The sequence below is a fragment of the Garra rufa genome, chromosome 14, assembly GCF_049309525.1.
Source record: "Garra rufa chromosome 14, GarRuf1.0, whole genome shotgun sequence".
NCBI classification, from domain to species: Eukaryota; Metazoa; Chordata; class Actinopteri; order Cypriniformes; family Cyprinidae; genus Garra; species Garra rufa.
This window is the reverse complement of record NC_133374.1, coordinates 33,465,115-33,485,072: the sequence shown is the minus strand read 5'-3', so window position 1 is coordinate 33,485,072 and position 19,958 is coordinate 33,465,115. Positions and strand designations below refer to the sequence as shown.

Sequence of the window (19,958 nt, the reverse complement as noted above, 5' to 3'; positions counted from 1 at the left end):
TCTCATCTTCATCCAGTATGTCTAGAATGACATGAAGAAACAGAATAAATCCAGAAGAGCTTTGGCAACATCTCAAGATGCTTTAAAAAACCTACCTACAAAGATACAGTAATGTTAAACGTTTTAGGCACTTGTAAAAATGCTGTGAAAAGAGAATGCTGTCAGAAATAATGCTGTAAATAGATTTTCTTTATCAATTAACTTCTGTTAACTAAATTAAATCAACATTTGTTGTAACCATCCTTTGTGTTTAAAGCAGCTTTTGCCCTAGGTGCTTTTGCCCAAAGCTCTTGCCCTTGTGCATAGTAGATAGAAATATAGAAATAAGACTTAATAATAATTTTGGACATCACTGTATTTCAGTTTTAACTTATGTCGTAATAATAGCATATTTCAGAACTGACAAAGTCATAACTGACTTTTTGTGTAATTGTGTATGTAATCATAATGTTGTACTAATAATTTTTATTTCATAGTTATGACTGTCATCATTTTGATTTTATATATCATAGTTATATTTTATCTCATAATTAACTTGTCAAAATGATGTCTTGTAATGTTATAATAATGATTTACCAAAGCATGATGTAGCATAAATGGACTTCCATTTGTATACCATGGTACAGCTGCAGTATTTTGGTAAGGGTTGTGAGGCCAGTAAGACTGTATTTTTAACAGCTAAAAATGAAATCCTTCTAACAAACTGTGTGGTAGAGCAGTTGTGTTTATGGTTGTGTCTGCTGTCTGATGTGTGCGTTGGCACAGACGTCCACTGTGTTATGTTTTTTGGAAGGCATTATAGCGCATTTGTGTGTGTGTGTGTGTGGGTAGGAACCTTTCCTGTGAGTGGACATTTGTGTGGGTGTATTTATAAGGAGTTACTCACCGGGGCAGCTTGGATTGCGACTGAAGCCAGCGGTGAGCTCTCAGTACTGTGACCCGATCTATTCATCCATCCAGAGAAGCCCTTACTAATGTCACCACGTTTGGATAAACAGTGCGGCTTTATTCCATCAGCATTGAACTGTGTGTAGAGCTCTTCTCTCTCCCACGAAACAGAAAAAAGGCAAAATCACTCATTTGAGACTAAACAGAACAGTACTTGCCTATAGGTTAACATCAAAGGAAATGTTAGTCTTTGTTTCACGCTCATTTGAGACTAAACAAAATTATAGTTTACCTTCAGGTTGACATTAAAGACATTAATGTCAGTCTGAACTTGCTTTTGACACAGAGAAGGTGATGGATGCACTAGGGATGCACCCATGTATAAATTTGACTGTATTTGAATTCATTTGAGTTGAAATTGTTTTATGAAATTAAAAGGACCCTGGAGTGATATAACACCTGAATCTACAACAGCAGAAAATGAGTAGCCTGGAACAGCAGACAATTATAGTTAAATGGCCATTATATAAAAATATTTGACCACAGAGGATGCTGCAATTGACCAGTCAGAATCAAGTATCTCTGAGAGCTGTGTAATAAAAAATGTTTTTCAGAAAACAACAGACAAGCACCATATTTGTTCACAATGGAAGCTGCAATATAGTGGTACACTACATGTGTCATATTTAAGTTAGACAGCAAAATATTTATGTACTCTGCTTCCAATATCAGGCTAAAGCAAATAAAGTTGTGATGAAAGAGAAGTAGCAACAGACAATGTTGTAATGTACATCTGAGTGTTCAACGGTCCTCATTCATGAATAGGGTTGCAAAACGGTGGGAAATTTCCAGTAAATTTTGGAAACTTTCCAGGATTTTTTTTAGAATTTTCCTGGGATTTTTGGAAAGTTTCCGTAAATTTACCGGATATTTTCCACACCTTTGCAACCCTATTCATGAAATGCAAGAAATTTGTGTAAATTATTAAAATGCAGTAGATTGAACTTGATAATTTATGTAACAATGGTTTTATTAAAAATTTAAATGTTGTTCTGCTCTAAATTCATGAATGAACCTGATGCATATGTACATGTGAGGTCTCTATATAAAGATATTGTAATATATATTTGTTTATGAATTCACTCTCAGTTTCTCCCGCACATGCTTCATTCACTGCATCTGCAGTCCATAGCTTTCGGAATGAATGAGTCGATGACTCATCCCACTTTGCTGAAGCCTTTAGGGATGGATGGAGAGAGAGAGATAGGATAAGAGATGGTTTGGAGAAAGATCCAAGTGCTTTTTTTGTTTGTGCGGTGATAATCCTTCAATTAGATGGGTGCAGGGTTCAACAAGCTTAATCAATATGCTTATTTTATATCCTACATGCATGTACACCTCTGCATGCTATGTTGTCTTTGTATAACTCTTGGGGTGGTAAACACAGACTCTGTGTACTGATAAATCTGTGTGGGCTTTTGAAATTAGACAAGAGAATTATCATACCCTATTGAATACGATCCAAGGAATGAGGAAGAAAGCATATTATCCCAGCAAGCTTGACTTCCCCCAACCTTTCTTTCTCTATCACGTTATTCTTTGAAGCATCACGGGAGGAGACAGTGGGATATTTGCCAAATCGAGTTTTCGAGTTCCATAAACATAGCTGTGGTCTTTTTCTTCCTCCATGCATGTAGACGGACGTCACTCAGTCCGTCGGGGCATGACGGGAAGCTTGTTATGCCACTGTGGAGGATGCAAATAAAATATTTAGCATTCAAAACAAGAAGAGACTCCTTGTTAAATTGTTCCATACTGCAAAGGAGGGGGTTAGTCATAAATTAGTGTTGTCTAAGCATAACCAGGACTTTGGTAATCCTTCTTTCCATTTACCCGAACTTTGTATCACCTGCCATAATTTCTGTCGGCCAACACTAGCAACTCCTGTAATCCTATAATGAAACATTATTGTTAAGTGTTAAGAGAGAAGCGCCTCCATTACACCTTGAAAGAATAAGAAAATTAGTTACAACTAATCAGACAACAGATAGATAATCAGTAATGCTGGTTTAGAGCTCGGTTAACATTTTGTAATTAGCAATTAGCCTAGATAAAGGGTTGGAGGAACTGTGTTTGATTTGATTATTTCCGGGCCGTTGTAATTAGACACAGACAATGTGGACACATTCCCAGTGTTTTAGGTTGGATTAGTCAAATCAGAGAGCCAAGACCCAGACTGGATCCAGGAGCACAAAGTTAAATGTTCCATTAGTTATATTAATATCCAGTTGATTGGAAAACTCTTTGTTCTACCACTGTGATGCAAATTTTCAATGCTGTGCAAAGTCACAAAATCACAATTAAATCAGATTTTGATGCTTAAACTCCAGTCAGTGTGTACTGCATTAACCACAATAACATCATTGCTACTTTTACTATATATATAGCTTTCACTTGTACCTCTTGACTACTGCAGTGTCATGTGACAAATGTAAAATTTCATAATATTTTAATAAATGACTATTGTTAGGCCGCAAGTCCACCAAAGCGTTTTTCCCTGCGGCTAGCGTTTAAAAAAATAAAATAAAAAAAATTCTCAATGGATGCGGCACATTTTTTTTTAAATGCCAAGAGCATGCCGAGTAGCTTTTTCGTGCTGAGCGCTAAACGTTTTTTTTTTTTTTTTTTTTTTTTTTTTTTTTTCTCTCTCTCACCGCAGAGAGTTGAAGAATGTTCAGATTTGAGTAAAACGCTGCACTCATCATTGTAATTTTCTAGTCACCTATCCAATTAGAGTGGAGGAGGGTGGGACTACCGACCACCCTGCCTGTACTACAACTGAACAACAGTGGAGTAGTAAGTATTGCTTGTCTTTGAGCATTAATATCTTTACTAGATGGAATTACCGGACTACCAAATTATTATGAAAAATAATGCTTGGAGAAACATTTCATTTTACAATGTATTTGCCATTACTTCAACAGATATTCTATGTCTCAACTGAAAAAACGCTGTGCTCTCAAGCGCCCGCAGATAAGCATTTTTAGCAGAGCGCCTGCTCTTCTCTTATGGCGACCAATGCTTTGGTGGACAGCGGCCTGAATGTCTTAATGCAGGAATAATGTAAAACTAATAGACAATGTTTAATGTAGCCAACACAGAGTTGAATAAAATTGTATGTCCTGGTAAATAAACTAAGTATTAATAAGGTATATTACATATTGTGGTTTGTCTATTGATTACTTAAATTGCGTCATAGTGTTGCCATAGAAATCCACAATTTCCGTGTCCGAAGATGTGAACAGCTTCAAGTAGAACATCCCAGATTCTCATCATGGAATTTTAACATGGCATAAATTAGGACTGTAAAATCAATAAATCATGATTAATCACTTCCAAAATAAAAGTTTGTTTTAGAATGTATAACATTATTTCTATGGAGACACATCATGCTTGACACGTGATACACCGTAGCCATAATAGTGCTGCAAAATGTGTGCCCGATATGAATAAAACACGTCATCAAATTGAAATTGAATGGTTTATTATTTCCACTGTAAACATCGGTGTGTATTTTACAAACAATAATTGTATTGTTTAGCTAGTACATATGTATATTTAAATGTAATTTCTGCACCTTTGGTAGCACCAACTGGAACTGCAGTCTCCAAATTCGTTTGAGCTTCCAGCTGTAACATCACCAGTGGCTTAAGTTTGGGTTAGGACTACCTGTTTATCTAAGTACTGACAAGCTGGTTGTTAAAACTTTTCTTTTGTGATTTTAATTTGGTTATTTAATTTGGCGAAATCACACCCTGCAGCCATATTTGATGAATCACATTTGAACCAATGGGATTTCAATGCCTTGTGCAACCAGGTAAAAGTACAGACTGAATTTTGAGCATTCACTGACAGCGATTTGTAGCAACAAAGCAGCTACAAGTCATTCATTTTCAAGTTAGAAGTGGAGGTTTGAGGTGATGGAAGTGATCACTGATAATGCTAAGCTATGAAAAGTAACAGTGACCATGAAGCTCACATGATCTGCTGCATGATTAATTCAGAAAGGAATACCTACTCACAACAAACACCACGGCTACTGGGCGTCCGTCAGATAAGGTTTTATCAGTTCCTCAAGTTTCTGTCTAACAAAAACCCTAACCCTTTATGTAGGTTTAACTGTGTTTGCATATCCATCTGTCCGTCTGTCCATCCATTTTCTGCTGCTTATCCGGGACCCAGGTTGTGGTCACAGTATTCCATGTGTCCTTTTCCCTGGCCACTTCCTTCAGGTCATCCTTGAGGAACACAAGGTGTTCTCAGGCCAACCAAGAGATATAATCCCTCTAGCATGTCCTGGGTCTTCCCCAGGGTCTCTTTCCATTTGGACATTCCTGGAACATCTCCACCGGAATGCATCCGGGAGACGTGCACTTCTTTAACTACCATTAAAGACGAAAATAAGATCACTACATTTGTCTACATTGTACATTTTATCTCTCAAGAAACTAGAACCGAGAAATCTCAAGTGACACGTCCGTCAGGTTGAACCCTAGTTTTCCTGTTCATCTTATTGGATTTCACTAGAGCATTTGGAGCATATTTACTGAACATCCTGAAGACACAGAGAGAGCTGCAAAGGTTCATCGGTTTGTGTTTGCCGTCAGCTCTAGTGAGTAGATCTCAATGATGTTGGCTTTCCTAGCCAGTCCTGAAAATGTGTTTCAGAGTTGCTGAGTGACAGTTTATGTTTAGACTTGTTGGTTCTTGGTTTTGTTTGTGTCTGAGAGAGATAGAAAAGATTTAACGGCTGTTTATTCTCAGAACAGGACTGCCTGTTTGGAGTTATTCTTGGCTTAGTGTGTGTGTGTATGTGTTTTTCTCGTCCTCTACGTGTTTGTTAATGTTTCCTCTGGAAGGCTGGCACTGGGGGTCCACGTCAGCAGAACAGCAGACCGTTCATGCTCTTCAGGGTGGTGGGGGATCTGAAATGAGAGAGAACGAAATAGAAAGAGGGAGGGGGATGTGGCCTTTTGTGTCTGATCTCTGTCTGTGCTTGTGCGTCAGTCTGATGTAAAAGTGTGAGTGGCTTTTTTTTTCCTTTCTAGCCCATCCCCCTTTATTCCACACCTAGCCCATCCTTCTTTTTCCTTTATAGCCCATAAATCCTTTTACCCTCCATAGCTGTCCATCTTTTTTTGCACTTCATTCATTGAAAGAATCAATGGAAGAATCAAATGAAAGAATCAATGAAAGAATCATTGATTCATTCTGTCATTCATTTGTTTGTGTTTGTTCATATATACACACATTTTATATAAAACTGGGAAAGCCATGCACAGGACTGGAATCATCGCATCTATGACTCTCTATCACCCTTGGTGAAAAATGCAGCTGCAGACAGATGTGACATTAGCATCTTTCCACGCCCCCGCCAAACCATATCGTAAATCAGAAATCGATCGTCTTGCTCAGGAGGGTCTCTGACGTACAATTGGATCAGGTTCCTCCCACGCACAAGGTATTTTGGCTCTGAGGTGACCTGACGCAGGGCCGTTAGTCTGAGTCATTAGTCATCAATTAGTTCGCTTGAGTCTCCTAAAACGGGCTTCAAAGCCAGCGCGGCACTCCACATCAAAGTGAAGAGCTAATAGTCCTCTATGCTCTTTGTAGTACTACAAGGTTTCTTATAAGACGGGCTAATGATTTTAATAGGATGCATTATTGAGTAATGTTGTCTATGAGTGTAGTGCTGTTGTTTTTTTAAATATTAACATTAGTGGTTGACCAAAATGGTGTTTTGATGCTGGTATCTAGAGAGCAGGGTGTTTGTGCAGGCCAACCAGTGACACATGCTTGAGATGTTGCCATTTGTTTGACCAGCTTATGGGAAACAGGGAGTGTGCTCAGGAAGCCTGTCTAAAAGCATTTATTGTTTATATTTTTTTTGCAAATTCCGCTTTTGGCCTCTAGTGGCGCTAAAAAATAGACACGGCATGGATTTTGTTTCATTCTTAGCTTGTGCAAACAGAATATTGTGCCACATTACTGTGATGAATGAATGAAGTACAGTACAAAAAACGTACAGTACAAGTACAGTTACTCTTATGAGCCATTTTTAGTTAATCAAATAAATACAGCATGAACAGTGCAGTCCTTATTCATTATAATTACCAACTAATTGTTCATGTGAAATGTTATCCCATTTTTTTGTTTTGGTGTTTTAACAGTTATACAATCAGTCAACCAATCATTTAGTCAATTGTCTTATGGACTCAAGGTCCAAACTAAAAACAGACAATTAGGGATGCACAGAATGTTCGGCAAATAAGTGAAAAGGCTAAATAAATTATACCGAAAAATGACATGGCGCGATCAAATAGAGGCGCGTACTAATGCAGCAAACATGTCGGCAGTGTGGAAGCATTTAAAACTGTCCGAGAAAGACGCAAAAAATCATTGCAAGCACCGACAGCACGAGACTGTTTAGAACCGCATCGCATAGCAGGGCTCTAGACTAACTTTTTGCACTGGTTGCACTGGTGCGCCTAACTTTTTTTCTTAGGTGCACCAGCACAAAAGTTAGGTGCACCCAAATTTTCAACCGCATCACATTCAACACCGCAGTTTTACAAGTTCACTTTTTTTTACTTTTTTATTTTATTTATTTTTTTAATCCCTGTCCATATAGGCAATATTGACTTGTAAATGATTAACTAACAATCTGGTCAATATAAAGTTCTTTATTTGAAGCATATTTTTTTCCCCAGTACTTTACCCTAGTTTGTTTAATAACGAAAACATTTCAGTGAATAAATAAGGACAAAACTCTCTATTTTAACATTTTGAACAATAGGGCTCTACAATTGTTTTTTAATTTAATTTTATTTTTTTAAATTCTTGTTTTAATTTTTCTCATAATCAAATGAAAGCATAAACATGTATTTATTTTTAATCAAATGAAAAATAAACCTTTTTAATTTTTTGCAAACATATATGATTTATAAATAGGAATATATATAAACACCTACATTATACTGTACAAAAGTAATACAGGGCTTATATTGTTCTGTTTCATGTTAAACCGTACTCTTATTTTGACAGGTTGCGTTGAAGTTTCTGTGTGTACAGTATGATATGATGCTTTCTCAAATGAAACGGTAAAAGTGACACAGTAGGTTTGGAGATTGAGTTTATCTGTTCATGTGAGATGCAAATGCCAAAAATTAGCGGGAGCGTCACGCGTGCTTCAGTAGTCTATACACGTGTAGTTAAAAAAAAAAATACACGTCTCCACCATTAATACATAGAGGCAAACGGAACATGCAGGATTCATTTTAAACGGTCTTTTTGCCTTTCAGTTTTCATAGACACTAGTCCATATCGCGATTTGAATTAAGTGACAGACCAACTTTTGATTTATCATTCCAGAAATCAACGTATTACGTGGCATTCCGCGCCATAGTAAATTCGGTTTTTATGAATGGAGTCCGCGATCCAGTCCGTGTTTTTGCGGAGGAGGCATTGTAAACGCTTGATCCGTCCTTTATCTCTGATTGGTTTAGACCACGATATGGGTCTAATGTGTGTCTGTTGTTGAGCAGCAGGGAGACTTTAAGAGTGACGGAGTTTCGTTTTTCCCCCCTCAAACGGCTGGTCGCACCGGTGCAACCTTTGATTTTTTTTAGTCGCACCATTGAGAAATTAGGTCGCACATGCGACCAAATTGGTCGCACTCTAGAGCCCTGCATATCTACGATGAGAAGAGAAATCGCCTTACACCATTAGTAAATAAACTACAGAACGTTAAGTTGTCTAATACACACAAATTGAATGTATTCTGACATCTCTGCACAAGCTCTTTAGACAGGGTTCTAAGTCCAAAGCGTGAGGAAAATATGCGCTGAAACAGCGTAATGAGCATCATTCATAAATCTGCTGCTGTCAGCAAAAAGTAGTACTGAGGTCTTCTTGTGGGTTTCCCCCAAAATAAGTCAGCATTCATAAATATTAGCATTGTAATTTTACTGTTGTTCTGTAAAATTAAATAAAGTAAATGATAATAAAAAAATTATGATAACAATCATTACAACAGCTCTGATAATACATTTATTATAACATTCTCTTTTGCTTAGCAAGGCTTCATTTGTTTGTACATTAAAAAACACAGAAGAGGGTCTTAAAAATTACCAAAGAATATTATTTAGAATGAAAAAAAATGTTCAGTAAATATTTTTAAATTGTTGTTTTGTAATTGATTTTTATTTTTTTTTATTTTTTGAAAAGCCAGACAAAACTGCCTTCGGTCCAGTATTTAATTTTGTTCAGCTTCTGCCAAGAATTTTCATTTCTGTGCATCCCTACAGACAATACATAAAATACAACAGCAGTCACAAAGAATAATAATAATAAAAATGATACAAATCATTGTCTTACAAAAATACAGTGGTACCAGTGTCTTCACAACTTGATAGTGTGTAGTACACAGTTAAGTATACAATTACCGTGCGTTCACACTGCTGCCGACGAGAGCGTCAAAGTGGCCTGGAAGTCATTCATTTTCACTGTGAGCCAGCGTTGCGTCTTAGGCGGTGTGGGCGTGAGGTGAACCCTATGGTAGTCAGCTATGACGTGTTTCGGCGGCAACCAGTCTGAATGTAGAAGTTCTCCGCTTGAGAGGATTCCAGAGAATGCAGTCCTGTAAGCTTTGGTTCCAACCTCACTAGTTCCCACGCATTTTCGCACTAGAAAATGATTTTTAAAATAGTTTTTTAGCGGGAATGCAAATAATTTGGTCAAAACAACACCAATTTGACCAATTGCATTAAGGCTACACTTCAACCAGGACAGTTTGTAATGTAGGCTGTGCACAAGTTAATGATAATGTTAATTAAAGACCAAGGCAAGTAAATGTCTCCTATAAACTGCATGTTGAAATTAAGTCAAGTCACCTTTATTTATATAGCGCTTTTAACAATACAGATTGTGTCAAAGCAACTGCACAGTATTTAAACAGCACCATAGTGTGTAAGTAACGCATTATTGTAAATAATCAATTTTCAGTTAAAGGCAGTTCATCAATGAATTCAGTGATATCATCGTCAGTTCAGTTCAAATAGTATACAATATCGCTGGAAAGTGTCCCCAACTAAGCAAGCCAGAGGCGACAGCGGCAAGGAACCAAAACTCCACAGGTGACAGAAATGGAGAAAAAAAACCTTGGGAGCATTCTGCATTCTGTTAGTTTTTCGAATTGATATGTTTTGCCGGGCTGCGAAGAAATATAGAGCTGAGTATCATCAGCGTAACAATGAAAGCTAACACCATGTTTCCTGATGATATCTCCCATGGGTAACATGTAAAGCGTAAAAAGTAATGGCCCTAGTACTGAGCCTTGAGGTACTCTATACTGCGATTTAAATGATACCTCTTCATTTATTGCCACAAACTGATGACGGTCAGATAAGTACCAAGATTCGAACCAAGCCAGTGCACTACCATTAATGCCTACATAATTTTCAAGTCTATTTAAAAGAATGTTGTGGTCAATAGTATCAAACGCAGCACTAAGATCCAGTAGCACTAATAGAGAGATGCAACCACGATCGATTGACAAGAGCAGGTCATTTGTAACTCTAATAAGAGCCGTCTCAGTACTATGATATGGTCTAAAACCTGACTGGAAATCCTCACCGATACCATTTTTCTCTAAGAAGGAGCATAATTGTGAGGATACTACCTTTTCTAGTATCTTTGACAGAAAAGGGAGATTCGAAATTGGTCTGTAGTTAATTAATTCAGTGGGGTCAAGTTGTGTTTTTTTAATGAGTGGCACTTAACTAGCACTTAACCATGAACACAAAAGCCACAACACACCAATGTCTTTTAATTTGTTTATTTCGTTAGCAAACATGTAACTATAATTAAAGCTGTAGTCCGTAACTTTTTTGGTTGAAAATTATACAAAATTAATTTTTGAGCAAGTACGTAACCAGACAGTGTTCAAAACTATTGCCTTACTTTAGCCCGATTCACAGCGGTTGGCTTATAATAATGTTTTCTAATTTGAGTGACACGGATAGGTTTTCACGGGAAAATCAAGCATGCCACCGCGTCATTACGTCACGTCTGTAAACATAAAGAAGGCATCCCGGCTAGTAGCTATATCACATGTGAGGATGCTGCAGGTAGTTTATAGCCTTAACCGGTCCTAAGTAAGAATGATTTTCGTAAGTAAGTATGAAAATTGAATTTTATGACAATCAGAGATTACATACACGTAGTTACATAATGCTGATGTTGTTAACATGAATTTGAACAGTAATAATAATATGCTAGTTTGATGTGATATGAGCTAGCTGATCGTTAAATTTAATCACCATTGGAGCTGTGCTGAAGCACAACCCACACATGGAAGAGAATTCTGCAGTTAACTGCAATTGCAGGTTTTCAAACAGAGATGGCGACAAAGAGGCAAAACTTATGAACTTATTTCCATCAATCAATTTTTTACTTTCACATTTAAAGGGGTCCTATTATGCTCTTTTACAAAGTCTGTATTTTGTTTTGGGGGTGTACTTGAACATGCTGTCATGCTTGGTGGTTTGAAAAACGCATTATTTTTTACATAATTTACATTATTACAATAGCTTTCTCCCCAGGCTGGCACAAACGGCTCGATTGGTTCCGGGTTACGCCTTCCGAAAAACCAAATGTGTTGTGATTGGTCAGCAGTCCCACTGCGTTGCGATTGGCAAACAGCGTAGACCGCATTCCGCCCTGCTGCACTCCTTCCCAAAGCAGCAAACTAGATTAAAGTGATTCTTACGTTTTAAATATGGATATTTTTCTTACAAAAACACATCAGATCGCTAAAGGAGGCTTTTACCGACCGCCCCGGAGCCATGTGAGGCACTTTTTTTTTTATTAAGGATCGACTTGTTTTGGACTGATGGAGAGAAACACTCGTCTATACGCCTTATTCAGCCCGCGGCCATTTTGAATCGAAAACGAGGCTGTGAGGGATAGCAGTCCAGCAGCGTCCACTATGGCGTATTGTTGCGTACCGGGATGTAGGTCGTTTAGTCGTAAAAATAAAGAGAATATTTCGTTTCACAAGTTTCCACAGGACAAAGGACTTCAGAAAACGTGGATTATTAAAGTTCGACGGGACATAGGACCTAACTTTCAGGTAACAATAGTGCATTTATTTAAGAAAATAACTCGATACTAGCCGGTTGGCTAATTTCTAATGTGAGCATGGTTATCTTCCTTTAAACTTTTACGCAGAGCTAAAATGTTATGTTTTACTACAACAACTAAACTAAATATCTTCATTTTGTATAGCTTACAAAGAACACAAGAGTGTGTTCCAAACATTTCAGTCAGGATTCTTTTCAAAAACACTGACTGGAATTAGGAAGCTTAAGGAGGGTTCAACTCCGTCTCTGTTTACCTGGACTCAAAGGACTCACGAAAGGAAAACCTTGCGATCGTAAGTGAAAAAGATATATTTTTCAAATTATGTTATATAGGTTAAAATGCTTAATAATTTGTGTTAAGAGCCTGCAGCTAGGTCGTAAGCCTCTTTCAGACATTTATTGTGAAATTAAGATAAACATGTTAAGTCGTACAAAAAACAGTGGGTAGAAAGTTTATTTTTGTGCAAAGCGATCAAAAGATAACATTTATTTATTGTAATATATACAAAATAGGGACATTTAGTTTTAGTTGTTGTAGTAAAACAAAACAAAACATTTAGCTCTGTGTAAGCGTTTAAAGGAAGATAAACATGCTCACATTAGAAATTAGCAGTTAGCCAACAGGCTAGTTTCCACAGACATTTTCTTATATAAATGAAATATTGTTACCTGAAAGTTAGATCATATGTCCGTCAAACAATCCGCGTTTTCTGGAGCTCTTTATCCTGTGAGAAATTGTATAATGACGTCTTGCTTTTTATTTTTTACGGTTATGCGATCGGCATTTCCGTACACCACAGTGGACGCTGCTGGACTGCTATCCCCCACAGCCTCGTTTTCGATTCAAAATGGCCGCGGGCTGAATAAGGCGTATACTGTTCAGTTCTAAAGCTTGGGAGACCTAGGATTATTTTTAATGTAACTCCGATTGCATTCGTCTGAAAGAAGGAAGTAATATACACCTAGGATGCATGAAAGGTGAGTTAATAAAATGCTACAGTATTGTTGGTCCTATCGTCAGCCTGTGAGATCGCGGATACATGATATTATGATTATTGTGCTAATGTATTTATTATTTTCATGCCTGAAACCATAAGGCTAGTGAAGCTATCTACACTGTATGATGAATAAATGTCTTACCACACACTGCACGTCTACGGCGCGGCTTCAACGCGTGCACGGATGATCATTAGTCAATGTTCGTGTTTACATCAGCCACGGATATGCGTGTATTTGAAACCTCTAAACCGCACGTCAATGGCGCGGCTCCAGCATGGATTCCGGAATAGTTCGCGGACTCTTTAGTTAAAGCTGAGACGACCTGCAGCTCGCTGAAGAATGCCAGAAGCAGCTGTCCATAATACATGCTAAAGTTAGGCGAATCCCCAACCCGCTAACGAATTGAATTTGTGTAGGTGGGATACCGCGTTGTGACATCATTGCATGCGGAAAACAAACGCTGTAGTCCAAATGAGCCGTTCATTGTAGTTCTTGAAAAGGGACTTTTTAAAAACTAAATATCTCCCTTTGGAGTGGACTTTGAGATTTGTAACTTTGTAGATGCTTTTTATGTGTTGTCATTACCTTAAAGTTAGCTCATGTCTACATAGCATTACACTATCTTCTTTTTTCCAAAATCCAATGAAATTCCTATATGGGGCTGATTTGCATGCCCCCTTTAGAACGCAGTTAATGTCAAATATAAAATTCAAGAGTTACTTCGATCAAAAGATCAGACATTTCCGTTTTGAACCTGTCACCAACCATGTACACACTCATTTATACACAGAGACCCACTTTGACGCTGATTATAGAGCAGCAATGGCTTGTGTGCGCCGTAATTACTTCCAGCAAGCACTTGCTGATTATGTGAGTTAGTCTGTTCATGGAATGAAAACAGCCGCGATCCGGGCGAGGAGGATGTGAACTGAGAGCTAATATGAGAGTGACACATGATGTCGAAACAAGAAGCACTAAACCACCCCATGTTTGTGAGTTTATCTGACATCCTTGCTATATGTCGGAGATATGATGTTTAAAAACAATCTGACTGTAATCGAATGCTGTGTAGATCAATTTCCTGATGCTCAGGTGGAACACGAGGGTCCTCGGCTAGTGGAAATGTTAGGACAGGACTCTCCTGGCTCTGGTTAAATTAATAAGGTCTGTTTATGGTCGGGTTGAGCAGAGCAGGTCAGTGTGTTCCTCCATTATGCTACATCCAGGTGCATCAGAGAAATATGTGGAAAATGTGACTTGAATAATGATCTAAATGTTTAGACATTTGTAATTCCACTGCTGTTGTACTATATATATATTATATTATGAAGTTAACATAATTATTAAATCCATAAAAAATACATTGACAAACAGCGTTGGGGAAAGTTACTTCTAAAAGTAATGGATTACAGTATTGAGTTACTCTATAAATCCAATTGCGTTACTTAATTACATTTTATCGAATGCAATGCATTATATTACTTTTTGTTACCTGGGCTGGGCTTGTTTATTTGTTTTTTAATAACAAACAAAAACAAAAGTTATTTTTTTGGCAACTATAAACTTTCGTGCAAAAAGTGATTTCTCAAAACACTGGAAAGGAGAGGTTTGGGAGCAGTGCATTACATTACTAGTTACTTAAATAAATTATTGTGATTAATAACTTTAACAAATAAAATGAATAAAACAGAGAAAAATAAAATGTGGACAGCATAACCAAATAATTTTTTGTAAGTATATAATATTTTGAATGTTATTTTTATTGTATGTATTTGAAATGTGTAAAACGTTGTCGTCCACAGTATATCCGTGGCATATTGGTTATTTATAACATCAGTGTTATTTGTCAGTGTATTGGCCATACCCTTTATTAGTTTATTTATCGACTGATATTAGATAATTTTTCCAATATTTGTTTTTTTATATTTAAATAACCTAGCAATAAACTAAAGGGATAGTTCAACCAAAAATGAAATTTGTCTTGCTTATTTTGAACATAAAAGAAAATATTTTGAACAATATTGGTAAGCAAACAGTCAGTACATAATGACAGAATTTTTATTTATTTTTGGGTGCACTATTCTATTAAAAGGGCTATTAATGCATTATGGCAATTATTTAACTCTTTAAAGAGCTTTCCCTTTAGAAGTTGCAGTCATTTGCTATTATTTTATTCCTGAAATAATTAATACATTTATAAATGATAAAATTTTACTTTTATTTTATTTTTTTTTTGCCCACAGAACCGTATAGTTACAGTATTTGCTAGCAGTAGTTAACGTGACCATGCCAGCCAAACCTTGACCTTTATTCTGTAGTTTGTAGTGCAGAGGACTTTTACCTTTTACCTGTGACTGACGGATCTAATCTGGAAAGGTGGAGCTAGAAACCTTTGCACTAAAGAGAGGGAAGAGGACAAAAAAACAAAAACAAATACAAGCCCACACGCACAGTCCTGTTCTTAATGGAGGACTGTTATTTTCTCTGTTGCTTTGCCCTTTTACCATGAGCGAAGGAACTACACCTGCTCAGCAGGACGGAGGTCTGTGTTTACTTGTGTCCTTTTGCGTTTGTGTGTATGTTTGCTGTCCTTTGCATCATCCAGCTCTAACAAGCTCTGTGAGTCTTTTCTGAAAGTGAAAGTGTCAGATTGCAAAGGAATGCATGAAAGAGCTGATCTGTAACAGGCTTTGCTGAAGTCGCAGTTTTTCCTGCACAAACACTCCAGTACTAAAACTTCCACCGAGTCTGGCGTTTTATCAACTGCTATGCAGATACATTCAGTTCAGTGTGTTTCTTTGCCCAGCCAAGTAAATGTTAGGAATTATTTGCACTGACATACTAAATATACTTATAAATGTTGGGAAAAAAACTAAAACTCTTTTGATGTGAAAGTGAACTGCACACAGCAGTAAATATGACCTAAAATGACAGGTTTTCTTACCTGCTTTCTGTTGAAGGTTCACACAAATATTTGCGTTCATCATCATCATTTACTCACACTGGTCAATGAGTAACCAAGATATAGAAAAGGAAAAAAATACTTAGTTCCTAAAAGTACAACTTTGTATTATTGTTGGTTAAATATAGTTTTAAATTTTTTTTGTTTCAGTGATCACTTGAAGGTTACACAATTTTTATTTATTTATTTTAAGTAAAAAGTATTCATATTTTTGTAATACTTTGAATACAGTGATCTACGTAAAAGAATAATTTTTTTTTGAGTTGGATCTTATGAATAAAGCGGTTGATCCAGTTAAGAAAATCTGTTTGAAAGATTCAGTCACAAATTTATGATCGGTTAAATCCTCAATATATAAAAAAATGCGGTTCACTTGGAAATATACCACAATATGACAGTAAAATAGATTACGTTATTTAAGGAGCACTGTACTTTGGATCACATGTATCACTATGAAGCTGTTTTGAACCAATAAAAAATGCAGAGTGATTTGACATTCTGTTTTTTTTATTTATTGTTCATATTGTTTCCTCTACAGGTCCTGCTCAGGTTCCCATGATGTCCCCAAATGGTTCAGTGCCTCAAATCTATGTGCCTCCTGGATACGTTCAACAGGTGAGTCATTACGGAACACATATTTGTTATTTTGGTTTGATAAAAGGGATGCAATTTTTGGTCTAATCTACATCTCTATTGCCATTTTTATTATTACCTGTAGACAGTGGTGGACAGTAACCAAGTAGTTGTACTTCGTTACTGTACTTAAGTACATTTTTCAAGTATCTGTACTTTACTGGAGTAGTTTTATTTTGAGTAACTTTTACTTTTACTTCACTACATTCCAAAGCATAAGATCATACTTTTTACTTCACTACATTCATAAAACATGTCGTTACTCCTTATAATATATCACGAGCTCCGAGACGCAGAAGCAGTGTCTGATTAATGAACAAGCTGATTATTTTCAATCGGTTCGCAAATCGCAACAAACGATTCATTCACGAATTGGACTGATCCAATTGCAGCTGTTCTCGAGTCGACAACTCACTGATTCAAATGAGCTGTTTAGAGCGAGGCTCCAGTCAACTGGATTCACAAACAAGAACCGGGAGATCATGTGAGCATGCGTGCGAGTGATGCTGCGAAAAGTAAGTTATAATGTCGAGTTTTAGGATTAATTATTGTAACTGTCAGTTGTTTGCAAACTAAATCTGCTGTAAAGGGTGATGTATTTAATCCCTCTGAAATGCTTGAATGCAGGCACATCAACATCATTTTCTCTTTTTAGGTAAAAAAACGAAACATTAAAATAACACAGATTGAATAAAATAACTGAAATGCACGTTCATATTCCTCACTTCTGTAACCTTAACAGTTTTATTAAAATGCTACACATTTAGCTCTATGTGACGTCTGTTTTTATATTGTTTATTAACGGAATAATTTTTTATATTGTTTGGATCAACTAGCCTAGTAGACAGATATAAATGTTTATTCATAACCATACTGAAAATAAGTAAATTTTGTTAGCTGATGCTAACTTCCTAGCAAACAAGCTTGCTGGTGCTAAGTTGAGGTAATTTTCAGATATGAAGTCCAAATATTTATAATCAACCACCTAGACAGGTTACATCTGTGGGAAAAAGAAAAGATGTGATGTTCAGAACATGGTACAGAACTACAGTAATTATCAAAGTGGGAAGTGGAGCCCTCTGGGGGCATTTGGCCAGGGGTGTTTTTACACCACAGACAATGTTTGAGAAAAAAGAAAAATATTATGAAAAATAATTACATTTTTCTTCCTAACTTCAGGCCTTATTCTCATATCATTTATAACTGTGCCGTTCTGCAAAATAACAAGCTTTAAAGCACTTTTCTTACTGGTGAAAATGAGATGGTCAAATCAGTTTTCTCTCAGGTACATAGCAATGTAAGCTTCACAGTGAACATCACTCTTGTCAATGTAGTCCATATCAACAACACTTGATTCCAGTGGTTATTTTGGGAAAATCCAAGGCTTTTTGAACAGTAGGATTATAAAAAAAAATACATATATGCTAATATAAAATTAAATTAAGTAACCTTTATAAAATTGCAAAAATAGTTCAGTACTTTTTTACTTAAGTACACAAAAAATGTAGTACTTTTGTACTTTCACTCGAGTAAAATTGAAAAAGGAGTACTTTTACTTTTACTGGAGTAATATTCTATTATACGTATCTGTACTTTTACTCAAGTACTTGATTTGTGTACTTCATCCACCACTGCCTGTAGAGCATTCTACAGCGTTTTTATGCATCATAGGCACTGTCAAAATGAAGGCTGTTCCCAACACAAGTTTGCAAAATGATGCTTCCTTAGGACACATTCCTGCCAATAAAAAAGCTAGATGGAGCATACTGGAATAAATTAAATTAAATTAAATAATTTCCACAATAGTGTACATTTCAACATGTCAAAATCTTTAGTTCAAATCAGGGTAAACATGCAGTATGTTCACTATGTCCTGTGTGACCTTTCTCTCTTTCCATGCAGATCATTGAGGAGAACGGAGTGAGGCGGGTGTTGGTCTTACCTCAGACGGAGTTTCATCCGGGGGGCCATTCCCCGCTTCACCACCCGCCCCCTCCGCCGCCCCACGCCCACCTGCAGGCCTTCATCCCCCACCCGCACATCATGCACCCTCCCCCTCACCTGTACTCAGGCATGGCTGGAGGAACCGGAGATATGAACCCCCAGTACATCTCCCAGTACCATCCAGCACACACAACCATCTACTCAGAGCAGGGTCAGTTTATACGCACACACTTTTCCCTCACCAAGAGTAAGGATGGCATACTGCGCCACTGCTGACTCTTCAAGGAGAAAATATAGGTCTATATTTTAGCTGAGTTATGGACTCTCAGAGAGAAAAAGACTAAAAGCTGTGAAATATATTGCCAGTAAATAGTCAACACAACAAAAAACTAAATCCTGCAGGGAACACTTACCTTTACCATAGACTTGGGTCACTTTACTAATATTGTGAGAAGGGTCTGGCTGCAGACATGCACTTGCATTTTCAGACTTGCACTTTCAGACACCTGCACTTCCGCAAGTGACGTCACTTGTAGTCTTTTTTATTTTATTTTATTTTAAGTCATTTGCACTCTTTGTTACCTGCAATGTCACTTGCAATCGACACAAATCGTGCGTGTTGCCAATTGGGAAAAGTGGTGGTTAAACAACTTAACGACTAATTTAGTACCACCAAGTCTTCTGTAGGAGAAAAAGACAAGACCCTCAAATCCATGGCCACAGGAATGTAAACACATTAAGCACCAATTAAAGACCAAATTAGCACACATTAAAGACCAAATTCAGTATAAAACTTATTGTTGATGCAGACCAGCAGATAAAAATGCATTAAATAATACTAAAAGGACCAACTTCCTACAGGCAAACAGACGAACCCATAACGCAATGTGTTAAATTGAATGTTAAACGCTTTCCTTCCATAGAAAATCACTTTAGATAAAAATTTTATGTAATGATATAAAAGGGCTGTAGAGATATTCTATATGGACAAACTCTAAACTTTGCATGTTGAGATTATTCTTGGCTCACCTGCTTTTCTGTACATATTAGTTATGTTTTAATAATGAAGAGGAGCATATTGAGTTCTGTCTTTATCAGCTTAACTATATACATATACATTATATTAACAAACTGTATATTGAATTTAATATTTTAATACCGCTATCTTAATAGATTTTAAGTGTTAATGTTTTTCTACGGGAGAAAAACGCTTAACGAGAGACTTTGCACATTGCGTTCATATTCCTGTGGCCACGGATTTGCAGAATTTCTCCTACAGATGACTTGCGGGGTGCTGTATGTTATGGTACTAAATTAGTTTTAATCGTTTA

General features: G+C 36.9%; 1 protein-coding gene across 1 annotated transcript in view; it reads left to right on the top strand.

Annotated features, from left to right (window-relative positions):
* Positions 1-19,958, top strand: part of fndc3a (fibronectin type III domain containing 3A) — a 106,649-nt gene that overhangs the window by 57,869 nt on the left and 28,822 nt on the right. Inside the window, exons 4-5 of the mRNA XM_073817374.1 lie at positions 16,589-16,665; positions 18,586-18,838. Coding sequence (XP_073673475.1) covers positions 16,589-16,665; positions 18,586-18,838 — 330 coding nt within the window. The remainder of the gene's footprint in view (positions 1-16,588; positions 16,666-18,585; positions 18,839-19,958) is intronic.